This window comes from Sapajus apella, unplaced genomic scaffold (genome assembly GCF_009761245.1).
Source record: "Sapajus apella isolate SASKATOON/1434 unplaced genomic scaffold, GSC_monkey_1.0 scaffold79, whole genome shotgun sequence".
Lineage (NCBI taxonomy): Eukaryota > Metazoa > Chordata > Mammalia > Primates > Cebidae > Sapajus > Sapajus apella.
Genome location: NW_022437019.1, coordinates 8,463,384 through 8,479,972, shown reverse-complemented (window position 1 = coordinate 8,479,972; position 16,589 = coordinate 8,463,384). Strand labels below are relative to the sequence as shown.

The 16,589-nt window shown below is 33.7% G+C and overlaps 1 protein-coding gene across 3 annotated transcripts in view; it reads left to right on the top strand.

Moving 5' to 3' along the window:
- Positions 1-10,801, top strand: part of GABRA1 (gamma-aminobutyric acid type A receptor subunit alpha1) — a 56,577-nt gene extending 45,776 nt beyond the window's left edge. For 2 of the 3 annotated variants that reach the window (XM_032252718.1, XM_032252719.1), the window contains exons 8-10: positions 1,725-1,877; positions 6,200-6,402; positions 7,951-10,784. In XM_032252718.1, coding sequence (XP_032108609.1) covers positions 1,725-1,877; positions 6,200-6,402; positions 7,951-8,262 — 668 coding nt within the window. In that variant the 3' untranslated portion in view covers positions 8,263-10,784. Of the gene's footprint in view, positions 1-1,724; positions 1,878-6,199; positions 6,403-7,950 lie in introns of all 3 variants that reach the window. The other variant, XM_032252717.1, reaches the window with a different exon arrangement.
- Positions 10,802-16,589: the final 5,788 nt, after the last annotated feature.

Below are 16,589 nucleotides of genomic sequence, written 5' to 3'. Positions count from 1 at the left end.
GCACTATCTAACAAATAAGGATTAATTCTGGGTTTTTAGCTTAAGTGAACAGACAGATGATAGTGCCATTTATTAAGAAAGGATCCCAGTGAAGAAGCAGAATTGCTGTGTGTTGGTCATTCTTTTGTGGAAAAAGTTAGCTGTGAGAGTTTTGAACAAATATAATTGGTGGTATCAGTGAAAAATCAGTATCTGTGGGATGCGATGTTGTCTAGTATAGATTTGGGAATACACCATAACAGTTATTTTGAAGATGTGGTCACTTACAGATGTAACTTTTTCAGCCATCTGGACATCTAGGTAAAGATGACACTACAAGCAGGGGTGAGATGAAGAACTCCTTGTTAGAGACAAGAGAAAGTAAGAAAAAGAGCTGAGGGCAGAATTATACCTCATTTTCTTTAGGAATCCTACCTTTACTTTGAAGAAAAATGAAGAGTAGTGTGAAAAATATAAAGAATTTAATAATTCATTGAAATAATAAGTGAGCAAAATAAATAAAAAATGAGATAAAAAATGAAAATAGAAATCAAGAGTTTGCTATAAATAAGGTAAGGACAGGCATTACTTAAAACTGTGAAGAAGGTGTGTAGTCAGCTCCAGCACCAAGACTGAAAAAAGGGTTTTGGTTATCAAGATTAAGAGGTTCTGAACAGGGGTAGTCACATTATAGGGGCTGAGGTCTGAGGTACATAGGCTGAGATAAAAATGTTAGGTCAAGTAGGGAGAAATTTGGAGAAGAAAAGAAGGAGAAAGGTGTGTTCTAAAGTGAATGACGCTTTCTAAGCCATAACACATCTGTTTCTCTCCTATCCATCCACAGATAGTTAACCCTATATTCTGAGTGAATAAGGCTAAACAATTCTAAAATTTTTAACTGAGAAAGTATAAAGCTAAAAGAAAAAATAAGACCACCCTGCAATTTGGATTGTGTGTCTACTGCTTCATACCTCTGACTGAAGTCAGAATTGGTAGTATTTAAGGACCATGGAGAGCACCTAACTAGCCCACTGTTTCCCAGACCAATCTAGGAATTGGGACAAACTCAAAAGCTGGTTATAAATACAGATTTTCCTGGCAATTCAAAGAAAAGTTTGTGAATCTAGGTGGGATTTGAAGAAATGTATTCTTCAAAAGTTTCCCAGGAAATCATGGAAAATAAATTTTGAGAAACAATAGATTCTAGCCCACTCTCCTTGTTTTGTAGATCAGGCCATGCTAAATTATTCATCTGAGGTCAAAGAGATACTTAATGTAGTGCTGTAGCTAAAATTAAACTGTCCTGACGTACACACTAAAGTTTCTTCAGTAGATATTGTGGATCTGCTCCATAATGAACACACTGGAGATCTGATCTGTTTCTGACCCATTGGTGAATGTCACAGGGTTTAGCATATTACCTTCTCGGTCAATTTAAGGATTGAAAAGCAAATCCTTAAATATAAGCTCAGATTAGCTCCTTCAATATGTGATGTATTTGAATTAAGAGATGAGAATACCTTTAGAGACTCTGGCACCTCAGTCTCATCCTCAGAGTCATTTTTACTGTCTGTTAAGAATGTTTATTTTATTTTCTGGATAAAAACTTTCTTCTCCAAGAACTGGATGTCACATGGAGAAAGGATGTGTTTAACTCCCAGGTCTTTGGTACTCACAGTAAATCTCAGAGATAACTTTTTTCCAATTTCAAATTGCTCAAATTTCTTGTCTATTTTACTTCTCAGGAGAATATGTCGTTATGACCACTCATTTTCACTTGAAGAGAAAGATTGGCTACTTTGTTATTCAAACATACCTGCCATGCATAATGACAGTGATTCTCTCACAAGTCTCATTCTGGCTGAACAGAGAGTCTGTACCAGCAAGAACTGTCTTTGGTAAGTGCCAGTCAAGATACACACACAAGATAGAGGACAAGTGATATCATATCTGTGGCATTTCAAAGAGAAATTTAAAAAATCATTATACACTCAAATATGAAGTTCATACAACAGAAAAGTTCAAGGAATTGCCACTCTTGTTATGGTATATTTTGAAAAAAACTTTATTTAAATAGCATGCTGTTTTAGTATATATAAATAGATGATATTAATGAACATTTGCTTTGATATTTTAAGATAAAAATCAGGGACACAGGCACAAAATGCATCATATTAAAAACACATGAATAAAAACTGAATACTTAAATAATATATTTAGAATACATAACATGAATCACTGCATTGCTTGAGAAGCATAGAAAATATCAGGAGAACTACTTATTTACATTCATAAAAAGCAGGGTTTCTTTAAGTAGGGAAACCTAATTAATGACCATCATGTCAGTATAGGAATACTTCACTTTACCTGATGTGTGCACTTCTGTAGAGTTACCTGCACTCACTTTTTTCTATTACAATATTTGTAATGACCTACATGTTTCAAGTTAAGAAACCTAATGGAGTATTGTTTAAAGGGTAAACAACTTTTTACTAATAGGAAAACTTCTTTCCTAATGTATTATTTTAGAGTGTGCATATAAAAAGGTATTTCCTGCCTATATCCTAGCATATTATCTCAACTGTATTTTTAAGGATGATAAAAATAAAAGATTCCACTACAATACCTTCTAGACACAAAATACAGTGGCAAACTGAACATAGACCACCACTCTCCTTATGAAAATTGCATTCTGAAGCTTAAAATTGAGTAATCATAAAATCATAGATAATACTCATCAAATGCTTTTATACTAGGCACTATTCTATACAATTAGCCTGTATTATTTAACGGTAAAACAAATTCTATCTACTATCATTATTTCCATTTTATAAAAGTGAAAGCTAAGGAACAAGAGATTAAGCAATCTGCCCCTAGTCAGAAGCTATTAGATGGAGTCAGGACTAAGACCCTAGCATTTAGCTCTGGAGTCTGTTCGCCTAATGACAATGCCATATCATCATCTCTGAGCTATCCTGCTGCAATGAAAACAAATGAAATGGCAGTATTGTGGTCAACATCATTTGTAAATCACAAATACATATTTATTGGTGAAAGGTACAATTATCAAGGTTCATTCCACAAATATCAACTAGGTACCTGCTGTTTTTAAGAGGATAGGCTAAAGGATAAAAGCCTGTAGAAGCTTATAGTCTAAACTGAGGATTATTCATGTTAGGATATTCCTATCATATCATATTTCAATAATACGTAGGGTAGGAAAATTCAGTTATCTCAGAAAAAAAGGAAGACTCTGCTACAAGTACCAGATACATGTATTTTCTTCCCAGCTTGGCAATATGCTTCAAGATTGGCAAACACCTAGTCTTTGCTCTGATAACAACCTAAACATATAGCTTAATTAATATTCAAAATAATTGCAGCTACAGACCAAAAGAGCAGTTCATTACATACTCATTCTTTCCCATTACCACATGTCAATATTAACTAGCAATGCAGTCACTAAAGACTAACTCTTGTTAAGATGCTTATCTCTGTATGAGTATGCCTTTTCTCGCTAGTAAATTAGAAGAAAATTAAACACAGGACATATTTATGTTTTGTTTTATTTTATTTTTATAGTATGAGTACACTATATTGAAAAAGGTTCTTTCAAAGGTAATTTTCCCCCTCCCACTCCAACAAATTGTACCCTTTTGATTTGAAAATTCTTTACAGCATTTTAAATGGTACATAAATCAAAAAACATTGCTATTAACATTTTCAGCAATCTTATATCTCAGCTGATTCATGGCCTTTGGTGAACAGAACTATATGTCTGTAAACTCAATAAACTTAGTTGTGACAAGTATTTTTGTGTTTCAAGTTATTGTATGTTGCCAATATTTTAAGTTCACTGGAATCACAAATATAATTTTCTGAACTTTTAACCTTTTAACATTTGTGTTGTACACATGTGTCTATGCCTTTTAGTTTGTATTCAGCACATTTTTCTGAGCTCTGTGAGATGTCTAAGAGGATCGTGGAGATTAAAAAAAAAAAGAACAAAACAAATAAACAAAAGTTGTGCTTCATAACCATTTATTAAAAGACATCCAGAATGAAGCAAAGTCAAAGTTTATGTTATGCCTTAAAAGATCATATTCTTGGTTTTCCATGTTGTCTCTCATTTGGAGGCAATGTGGTCACTTAAATTTGCTGCCAAATACATCCAAGATTGAGATTCAGTCTTACCACCTACCAGCTGTATGGCATCGGCAAATTTACTTCATTTTGCGGAGCTTCAGTTGTCTATAAAATAAGAGTATAAGGAAACGAAAGTAATGCTGTTTTTTAAAAAGTGAGACGAATAAAATAAAATACATACATTGTCAGGTTCGGTACTTGGAACTTCAAAGTTGTTCAACAAATCTGTGCTCTTTTCTCTTTTCCTATAACAAGAATTGTGTTTTCCTATGGTACAAAGTGTATCTTTATGTTATTCTTCTTAACTGCTCTTAATTTATGGACACATTTGGTTTGAGAATACTCATTCCCAAATTACTTCTGACAGCTGCCTACATAAACCAAAATTTGAAAAAAATTGGAATGTATTATATTAGGGATTTATCAAAAAGGACTGAAGTTGTCAATTGTAATTAGTTTTGCCCTTATTATCAGGCTAAGTGCTAAACACTTCATTGCATTACTTTATTTAATATTCATAATAACCCTCTAAGTTAAACTTATTAAAATCAACTTACAAGAAAAAAAATTATAAACCCCAGAAGCTCAGGATTTTAAGGCAATTTTCTCAAGGTCATCCAGCAGTTATAGAATAGGAATTTGAAACTGGGTTGCCCTGGACTTTTAATTACCCTAATATTTTCTTAAGTTAATATTGACATGTAAATTCAGGAGACTGAATTTTGCTGCCAAATATATCCTCATGATAGTCTTGTAAGTGACTGGGCATTTAATCCTCATGATGGTCTTATGAGTGGCTGGGCAAAAATGTCCTTCTCATAGAATTTCAACAATAGTATAGACAGTGGAGAGAATGAAAGACAAGTCATCCCTTTTACAGATATTGGGACAGAGGTCCCTACAAGTTAAATCACTTAGCAGAGGCCATAGAGCTAGTAAGTGGTAGGGCTGAGACTAGTCATTGGAAGAGTTCAAAATTGTTTCTACAATATGTAGCCTGATCCACCCCGAATGGGTTACTGTGAACTGTTTTTTAAACATTTTCAAATAGTTTAAAGGGAACCTGACAGTATTATACTTTTGTACTGAGTACAGCGTATTACATATAGTAGGTTGACAGTGTTTGGTAAACGAACATTAGAGGGTATCATCTCTCCCATACTAGCTTATATAATCATACAAGTAAGCTAAAATGGGCCAACTTGAAAACTTCTTTGAATAGAGGACATTTTAATCACTAGGGATGAATTTGCAGAGTAAAAAAGATGAAGCAGGCTTATCAGAAAGAAAAAAGATGTAACATTTGAATCGGAAAAACTGGTGTTCAAATGTTTTGGTACTGCTAATTCTTAGCTATGTGATCTCTAGCAAGCACCATAAAATGTAGATTTATATATATGTGTGTGTGTGTGTGTGTGTTTGTGTCTCTATATGTGTATGTGTGTGTGTATATATATATGTGTGTGTGTGTATATTATATATAATATACACACACACACATACATGTCTGTCAGTTTTAGGAATTTTTTAAAAAGTAGCTATTTTTGAATCAGGAAAAGTAGTATAAATGCATGAGCCAATAATGTGGCAATTATCCCAAGATTGTTCAATTATCTATCAATTATCAATCTTCATTGGTTGCCTTGTTTATATATTTGGGGGGCATAGAATATTAAACAGAGCTGAGCATCTAGAATTTTCTTGTAGATTACAGGTGGTGAAGATTTGTGATGTCTATATGAAGAACTAGGTACAGTAAGGAATGTTATTTACTGTCTTACCCAGGACACTGTGTTCAAACTGCCCATTTAAAGGAGGTTACTGTCTTCTTAACAGCTCTTCAAGAGCAGAGCAATTTATTCCTACAAGATATCCTCCTCAATACTGCCATTCCACGAATCACAGACTACCCTGCAGTTAAATTAAGACTCATCAATTCCAAACCAAAATGGGATGATTTAGAAACCACATCCTGTCACGATACTGTTGACTTCCTTCTGTTCAAGTAGGCTGTCGTCTTGTGATGAAATTTCATAGTATAAACTGACATCACTCATTTTTTTTTTCTTTACAGGAGTAACAACTGTGCTCACCATGACAACGTTGAGTATCAGTGCCAGAAACTCCCTCCCTAAGGTGGCTTATGCAACAGCTATGGATTGGTTTATTGCAGTGTGCTATGCCTTTGTGTTCTCAGCTCTGATCGAGTTTGCCACAGTAAACTATTTCACCAAGAGAGGTTATGCATGGGATGGCAAAAGTGTGGTTCCAGAAAAGGTAAATGCAATACATCACTATTAAGTCTCTTTAAACCTACAATTGAGATGTTTGGACCTGTGGTACTGGATGGAGTTTGCAGAATAATAAGGATTCTTTTTTTTTATGTGATAAACAATTAAGTGCCACGATAATTTTATTATCGCTAAAGGGAGAGGCCAGTTAGGTGAATAGATGTGCAAAGTGGAGGAGATAAAGGAGAGACAGGAAGGTGAACACTTCTGGTCAAATATATTTTCCTATGGTTTCTATTGATTTGAGAACAGTTTTAACAAAGATGATAGGAGCAAATAAAATTGCTCAAATTCTTTTTTTACCAAGTGTATTTTAATTTTGTAACTTGAAAAGCATATTCTTTTTTTTTTTTTTTTTTTTTTCTTTTATTTTTTTGAGAAGGAGTTTCGCTCTTGTTACCCAGGCTGGAGTGCAATGGCGCGATCTCGGCTCACCGCAACCTCCGCCTCCTGGGTTCAGGCAATTCTCCTGCCTCAGCCTCCTGAGTAGCTGGGATTACAGGCACACACCACCATGCCCAGCTAATTTTTGTATTTTTAGTAGAGACGGGGTTTCACTATGTTGACCAGGATGGTCTCGATTTCTTGACCTCGTGATCCACCCGCCTCGGCCTCCCAAAGTGCTGGGATTACAGGCGTGAGCCACCGCGCCCGGCCAAGCATATTCTTTTGGTTGTTTTCTGAGCCTAAGCATTTGGTCGTAAATGTATAACCATAATGCCTCAATTAAATTGAGTTTGCAACATGAACCATCCCCAGTTTTCGGCGAAGTCAAGAGCAAGCACGTTTTTTTTCTTTCCAAAATAACCACACGCTTTAGGGATCATAACACACAGAAATTACCAAGAAATGCCTCATGGTAGAAAATGTTCAAGTTACATTAATAACTACTTCTCTCAATTAGAAACTATTACAGAGTGTGGGCTTTATGTTACAGCTTGGGAGGAAAGCTCTATTTACCGGGTTTGAAGAAAATGCATGTCAAAATGCAAGTGAACTTTGGAATGCTGCGATGAAGAGCGGAGACAGAGACAGATTTTAAGATGTTTAGAAATAATCTAGAAGGACTTACTTGTCAGCAGCTTTTCTGAAACTTTATTCTACAGAATATTAGTGTTTTAAGATACTCCCTGAAAGTTTAGTTCTGTGGTGAGGCCCACTTGAATATTGCTGCATACTGTATTTCCTGGTCACAGTATAGTAAGGAAGCTTAGAAGTTCTATAGTAAAGAAATTGGTTTAACTCTGTTTATCCCGTAATTAACACAAATGCATTAAATTAAAAAATCCTCTGTAGTGGTAACAACTACCATAATTAATAAAAATCTAAGGTGCTCCACTTCTTGATGGCAAAAGGCTATTAAATACTGTCTGCATTTAAAATGTATTATAATAAAACAGGCATAAATTATGTTTTTAAAATTTTTAATAAAGCACAGATTTAGGTTCCAAAATAAGGACTATCTTGCTCAGCAACTTATAATTTTGCTTCTGACCGTTTACTAAACAAAATGTTTTACTCTTTCTTTCTACAGCCAAAGAAAGTAAAGGATCCTCTTATTAAGAAAAACAACACTTACGCTCCAACAGCAACCAGCTACACCCCTAATTTGGCCAGGGGTGACCCAGGCTTAGCCACCATTGCTAAAAGTGCAACCATAGAACCCAAAGAGGTCAAGCCCGAAACAAAACCACCAGAACCCAAGAAAACCTTTAACAGTGTCAGCAAAATTGACCGACTGTCAAGAATAGCCTTCCCGCTGCTATTTGGAATCTTTAACTTAGTCTACTGGGCTACGTATTTAAACAGAGAGCCTCAGCTAAAAGCCCCTACACCACATCAATAGATCTTTTACTCACATTCTGTTGTTCAGTCCTCTGCACTGGGAATTTCTTTATGTTCTCAACGCAGTAATTCCCATCTGCTTTATTGCCTCTGTCTTAAAGAATTTGAAAGTTTCCTTATTTTCATAATTCATTTAAGAACAAGAGACCCCTGTCTGGCAGTCTGGAGCAAAGCAGACTATGCAGCTTGGAGACAGGATTCTGAGAGAGCAAGTGAAAGAGCAAAGTCATGTCAGAAGGAGACAGAATGAGAGAGAAAAGGGGGGAAGATTGTTCAAAGATACAAGGAAAAGTAGAAAAAAATTAGCACTTAACTATAACCCCTAAGTCATTTGTAGATACATATTTCCAAATATTCTAAAAAGATACTGTATATGTCAAAAATATTTTTCTGTGAAGGTGTTTAAAAGGATAAATTATAAATGTTTCATGAAGAAAAATTTAATGATCTGTGTCTTTATTACACAAACTATGTTGTGCTTATGTTTTTGTTTTGATTTTTAAACTGATGTATAGCTTTAACATTTTGTTTCCAAAGCTGAAGATCCCTATTCTTTCTCTTTGAAAAAAAAATGCCTAATGCATTATTTTGTCATAAAATGCTATTTTAAAATTCATGGAACTTTCATAGGCAAAGGTGCAGTTGCTCATTGTAGAGCACATTTAGTCCAATGAAGACAAATGCTTTAAATAGGCTACTTCACTTTCATCTGAGCTTTTACCACCAGACTCAAGGAAGAATAATTTTAACCAGCAGGTATACTCAATAGAAACTAAACTAAAATAATTTAAAAATATTCCCTTTTTCACCCTATTTTCAGATAGCACATGAGCCCAATACTCACTTAGTTCTCATTATGAAGATGTTTTTAGAAGGGCAAAAATATTTTGCAAGCTCTGGAATTGTTGAATGTATTCTTTTATATAACTACATTAAAAGCTTTAGATTGAAATTTATGACTAGCAAACAAAAATAGAATATATAAACGATATATGTAAATATACCAGCATGAGATTGTACATTTTTTACTTTTTTAAAATTGTGTTCTTAAAATATTGTGTAAGAATCACTGCTCTTAGCTGTTAGAATGTTGTTAAATGCTATGGAAATACATTTAGGGCCCGCATTTAAGAACAGAACAGCAAGTAGGAACCACATGGAACTTAAAACATGAAGTCCACTTATGTAGACAAAATTTATAATTTCCAAACTGTTGTCTAGTATACAGTGATCAGTTGCTATCTGTTCAAGTCATGCCACACATTTCCCTATTTTAGGCTATTGTATTATAGAAAGAAAATGGAAAGCATTAGTTGGAGCTAGAAAATGAACTATATATTATTGCTATATTTGCTAATACCAACTATTTCAATAAGTGTTGTACCATATGTAGCATTAAATATAAAATACATAAAAGAATGTACAGAAAATAGCTTTTATTGAGTAATATTATTACATTTCATTTATACTGTAGCAATATATTTGTAGGCATACTATGTAAGGGCTTTAAATAAAAGAGGTCCATTAATACTTCCTTATAAAAATTCTAGTCTGTTTCGTTACTGCCCAGATGTTTTAGAGATAAATATTTATGCAGAAGGTATTTTTAAAGTCTCCTTTTGTCTGATAGAGTTTAACAGATATTTAAATTTAGTGTTCAGAATCCACAAGTCATGGTCTAAACACACTTAGAATACTACAGCATAAACCTGTTAGCATAATTGCCAAATAAGACAGTTGGGATCCAAACCCAAGTTTTGAGCAATGTTTTTCTCAAAAAGCTGCTATCCAATGATGTAGGAAAATACATTGTGTTTTCCTAAACACACTTTTCTTTTTAAATGTGCTTCATTGTTTGATTTGGTCCTGCCTAAATTTCACAAGCTAGGCCAATGAAGACTGAATCAAGGACATTTCATCCACTGATATCATGTGTAGATATTATGTATAGAAAATAAAATAAATTATGGCTCTAACTTCTGTGTTGCTGTTTATCTTGTTATTTTTCGGCGTTATCCTAATGTGTTAATTGAGAGCAGTTTACCTTCCAGACTTCTCATGGCTAACTTTTGGTCTGTATTTTGCTCATTAGATGTGAATATTTCTTATTAGTCTGCTTTCTGCTATGCAATGACTGCATTTCTATCATTTCTTAGTTTGTTAGTATATGTGGATAGTACTTTACTGTATAAATGATTGCAAAGTTTATCAAAAACAAATTATTCTATGTAGCTTTTTTACAGTGCTTTGCTAAACCATGTAATAGTAGTTAAGTCTTCCTTGAAAATAAAGATACACTCTTATAGGGGACAGTTCCTGTTTACTCCCAGGAAATTTTTAAAAAAGATGACACTGAATGTTTATTGCACTTTAGTGCAGTGAAGTGGCAATAAAACCTAACATGAATCAAGGTTGTTTATGGCAGATGCATGTGTTGCTTTACAGAGTTTAGCAAAAGCTCTTAATTTTATGTCATACTGTATTCTACTACAATAATAAAGCTAACATTATTCAATAATAAAATGGAATACTTGACTCTCTTTTCATGGTTTCAAAAGGACTTTTCATTGCCCTGTTTTAACGCGTTTTTACATTAGAAGCACCAAAAAGTTCCAAGTGCTAGCAGGAATCTAGGCCACTAGAGAGATATTTAAAAATATGTCAATAGTATGACCCTAAACTATGATTTTAAAAAATTATTTATAATATAAGAATGTATTAAACACCTGGTTTCTGGTATTACTAGTAGTACTTTGAAATTTATGAAACATAAACATAACAGAATGAACATACTGAAATAATGATAGTGGAATTTGTTCATATTTATTGACAGTATAGGAAATTCATTTTATTTTCTATCATGAGATTCTGATTTAATTGTTTTGAGGTGGCATCTGAACACTGTAGTTTTATAAGCTATCCTGGTAACTTTCACTATGTAGCCAAAGTTGTTAAATTATTAGTACTTTTCATTTTAACTTAAATTCCTTAAGGTTTCTATAACCAAACAGTCAGATCAAGGTAAAAAAATTATAATCACATGAAAGACAATAGAAAAATCATTTCAATGATAGGCATAAAACCATAATTGGTTTCTACACACCAGACCACATGAAACAAAATTTCTGTTTTAGATGATGGTCTTGCCAGGACAAAGTAAATTGTATCTTAACAAATAAAACCTACATATTCCCTAATGACTGACAACTGATAAAAACTCACAATTAAAAATTCTGCAATAAAATGATTTATTAAAATAAAACTGCCAATATAAACTAGCTGAACCATCACATTTGTTGATTTCTGGGTTCTCATAAAAAAGAATGCAGTGAATGATGACTATTTTGGCTATCAAACCAAATTCATGTCAAGGCTCAACACATAATTATCAAAGAAATCACAATAAGAAAGGGCTTGGCATTGTTGCTGACCATCTGTTTGAAATTCATTGAACCAGTTAGTTCTGTTGGAGTTTTCTGAAATCTATCTGGCTCTTATGACCAACAATAATAAACATCTAACTTGAGTATATTATACCCACAATTCAGCAAAATAGTTTAACTTCAAATGTTGATTTGATTTAATTAAACTAAATTCTAATAACATTTGCTGAGTCTTTTCCCTGTACTAAACACTGTACTTGATGATTGGGATATAGAGGTAAATATGGCCATTTTTCTTACAAAAATAATGATTATGTTGGGGAAGGAAAACAATCAGACAAATATAATAAAATAAGTATTATGATAAAGTAGAGGATGCTAACCAGTGTGTAAAAGAAGGGACTTGTACTCTTCGTACGGTTAGCAAATTGGATTTGTAGAAACTAATGAGGTTCAAGTTGAAACTTGAAGTATAAGAGGAATTGAAACTATCCTACACCTGGACTATGAATGAGTGGACTTCAGATCTAATACCAGTTTTGTGAGTTGTTAGCCATTAAACTACAAACTAAACATTTGTAACCTCTAAGAATCCTTTAGCTCCTGGGGTAGACACTAAGATTGCAGCGATGAAGATGACAATATAATCTTGGAAAGCTCATAAGTTCATAGAGATTCAGAATGAATCTAAAATAGAATACTTCCTGTAATAAGTATAATTACTGAAAACATGTGCAGGCATAGGAGACTTACCTGGGGAGTGGTATGAGGAAAGTCTTTAAATGAAAGCATTAGCCAAGCTAGGTTCTGTTTTGTTTTGTTTTAGAAATATAAGCTTTATTTCTCAATACAAGTTCCATCAATTCAAGACACTTCTGTAAGCAATGATACCAGTCATTCAGTCCATCCCTATAGAACTGAGAGTCCTGGGAATATAACCATGTAAATGCAGTATTTTTTACATAAATTGAAGAAAAAAATGAGTGTTCTTTAAAAATTGTTAAGATCAGGAAACAATGTCAGAAAGAGCTAAATCAAGACTGTAAGACGGAGGCCTAATGATCTCTAATCAAAACTCTTGCAAAATTGCCCTTGTTTGATGAGAGGCATGAGCAGCATTGTTGGGGTGAAGAAAGACTCTCTGGTGAAGCTTTCTTGGGCATTTTTCTGCTAAAGCTTTGGCTTTTTCCAAACACTCCCATATAAGCAGATGTTATCATTCTTCGGCCTTCCAGGTCAACAAGAAAAGTGCTTTGAGTATCCCAAGAAACTACTGTGACCTTTGCTCTTGACCAGTCCACTTTTTCTTTAACTGGGCCACTTCGATATCTTGGTAGCCTTATCTTCAGTATTGTACTGGTAGAGCCACATTCCATCTACCAGTACAGTTCTTAGAAGAAATGCTTCAGCATCTTGGTTACATTTATTTCAATTTCTACCGGAAGGTTTGCTGTTGTCTGCAACTGATCTGGGCATAGCAGTTTTGACACCTATTGAGTGAAATTTGCTCAACTTTAATTTTTGATAAAATTGTGTATGCTGAACCAGTTGAAATGCCTATGGTGTTGGCTGCTTTTTTCTGCTGTTAATTGTTAGTCATCTTCAGTTAGAACATGAACAAGATTAATAATTTTATATTTGCATATTGATGTAGATGGTCTGCTGTTGTGGTCTTCATCTTTGGCATTACCTTGGCCAATCTTAAAAATACTTATCCACTTGTAAAGTGCTACTGATTTTTTTGGACATGGTAAAATTTTTGTAAAGTATCAGCAATTTCACCATCCTTCCACAGAAGCTTCACCATAAATTTGATGTCTGTTCTTCTTTCAGTTTTAGCACAATTGATGTCATCCTTCATAGCGCCTCAAACTAGACCCGGAAACAGAATTTTCAACATAGATTTCAGGTCCAGGTTTTAAAAACAGGAACACCTCACTTGATTTTCCCAAAATCAGTCTTATTTTCAGTAATACTTTAGGATATTTGTCACTGACATGTCCTGTTTCCTTCAGCATGAAGTTTTCAATTTTTTTAAATTTAAATTTTATCTTTTTTCCATCAAAGTATCCTCTACTACCAAGTTCCAACAGATAACACAACTGGTTCTTTATAAACAAAAGACAACCCAACAGGAACATAGACATATGTTTTTCAAAGTAAACAAGAATGTATTTTTTCTTTCCTTGAACAAGGATGAGGGCTGACAAAGATTCTTTGATTGGCTAAATTGTCATCAGTTTCGTGAGCCTTCTAGTAGGCCCATTAGTGCACCACCTTGTAAGAACTAGGTTTAACGAAGAGCACTGCTAAGTCAGTTTAAAGAACGTCAACCATTGACATATCTGATCAGGTTTCTCATCCTCCACCATCTCCCAGTTCTGATCACCCTGGCCTTTCTTCAGCAAGAATCCAGTCCCTATGTTTTAGCAAGACCTTCCCTTTCCCCTGATACTTCTTCTTAGTGATTTCCATTCTCTGACCCCATCCAGCTCCTTGGTTTGCGAACCCCAGTTGACTCGTGCTATGTTTAGAGTTGAACCCAGCCTCTCTCCTTCACTGCAAGACCCCATGACAAACATCCCTACAGCTGTTGCAATAGTGCTGAATAAAGTCTGCCTTACCATGCTTCAAGGTAGGTTTTGAAAAATGATTACACATTTATCATACACTTTGATGATGGAGATGGCAGCTGGTAATAAGCAATGGATCTTTTATTCAAAAATAATGTTAATCAACTTAGGTGTACACCAAAGGATTAACTGATAAAGAAAATGTGACATAAATACAAAAATAGAACAGTATTTTACTTTTTTTAAGGCAATTTTTTCCTTTATAAAAACATCAATAAAGAGAGCACTGTGTTACATAAAATAAGCCAGGTGTAGAAAGATAAACACCACATGATCTCACTTATATTTGGAACATACCAAGTTTGAACTCATCGAAGTACTAGGTGAATGATGGTTACCAGGAGTTGGGGAGTGGGTGTGGTTGGGGGGATGTTGCCAAGTTAATATAAAGTTTCAATTACACAGAAAAAATAAGTTCAAGAGATTTATTATACAATGTGATGACAACAGTTAACAACAATATATTGTATTCTTGAAAAACTGCTGAGAGGAGTTTTAAATGTTCTTACCACAAAAATGACATGTGAGGTAACACATATGTTAATTAGCTCAATTTAGCCATTGTATACATATTCACAATAAATGCGTATTTCATAAAACAACATACTGTACATGATAAGTATGCACAGTTTAATTTTTGTTAAAATAATTTTTTGAAAGAATATAACTTAAACTATTAAACACAAAACAAAACAAAGAAAACATCAAAGGAATTAAAGTAGTACACTAGAAAAATTCTACTTAACCCAAAAGAAATAATAAAACAAGACTAGAAGAACACAAAGAAATTACACACACAGAAAGCAAATAGACTGCCACCTCACAGCATATACAAAAATAAGTCGAATTAAATCATAAGTCCAAATGTAAGCACCCAAACTATAAACTTTCCAGAAGAAAACATGAGGGGAAATCTTCATGATTTGGGGTTAGCCAACAGTTTTTGGACACACTAAAATCAAAATCTATAAAGGAATGGTCATGGTAAATTAGACTTCATCAAAATTAAAAACTTTTGTGCTTCTAAAAACCACAATGGAAAATTAAAAATAACACAATCTGAGAAAAATCTTTGTAAAAATTATATCTGATAATGAACATTTATCCAGAACATATAAATAACTTGTAGAACTATACGATATGATAACAACCCATTCTAAAAATGGGCGATACATTTAAGTAGGTATACACAAATGACCAATGACCCTATGAAATGTTTCTTACCATTAGTCACTAGGAAAATGCAAATTAAAGACACCATGATAACTTTATGCCCATAGAAAGGCTGTAATCAAATGATAGACTATAAAAAGTGTTGAAGACAGTGTGAAGAAATTGAAACATATATACATTGTTGGTGAGAATGTACAGTCAACTTGGAAAATGGTTTGGTGGTTTCTTATAAAGTTAAACATAAACTTACCATGTATCTCCACAGTTCTACTATTCAAAAAATGAAAAATTATGTATCCTTACAGAATTGTATGTAAATATCCATAGACATATTATTCATAAGAACCTAAAGGTGAAAATATCCCAAATGTCCATATATTGATTAATGGATAAACAAAATGTTATTCAACAAAAAAGAAGGAACAAAAGCTTGATATAAGCTACATGGATAAACTTCAAAAACATAGTAAGTGAAAGGACCCAGGCACAAAGACCACATATTATATAATTGTATTTACACTAAATGTACTGAAATGTAGAGACAGCAGATTGTGGTGTCTGATACTGGGGGTGGGAGTGGGAACTGGTTGGAAATGAGCATGAGGGATCTTTTTGGCACAATGGAAATGTGTTAAAATTGCACTTGGTCATGGCTTCACAACTTTATTAATTTACTGAAAAGTTTTGAGTTGTACATTTTAAGTAGGTGGCTTTTATAGTTTGTAAGTTATAATGCACTAAAACTACAAGAATAATGATAGTTTACGTGAAGAACTGTTTTGAGGCATCACTGATAACAAATTGTTGTAAAAGAATCAGGCATACTTCCTGTCCTATAGTATCTCTTGCAAAATTAGATTATCTATTAAGAAAAGGCCACTATGTTTAGATTGCAACAAATAGTTAAAATTGACTCTAAGGAGAGAAAAAAATTACCAATGGGGCACAACACATAATAAAATAGGGTAGGGATTTCTCATCTGTAAATCGGAGATAGGATTAAGGGTCATTATGGACCCATATATCTAAATAATCTAGTTCACATATATGAGATAGGTAACTTATTTAAAACATTTGCAGAAAGATTCAACCCACCTCCTTAAACACCTCGGGCATACTTCCACACTTGAACAAATATA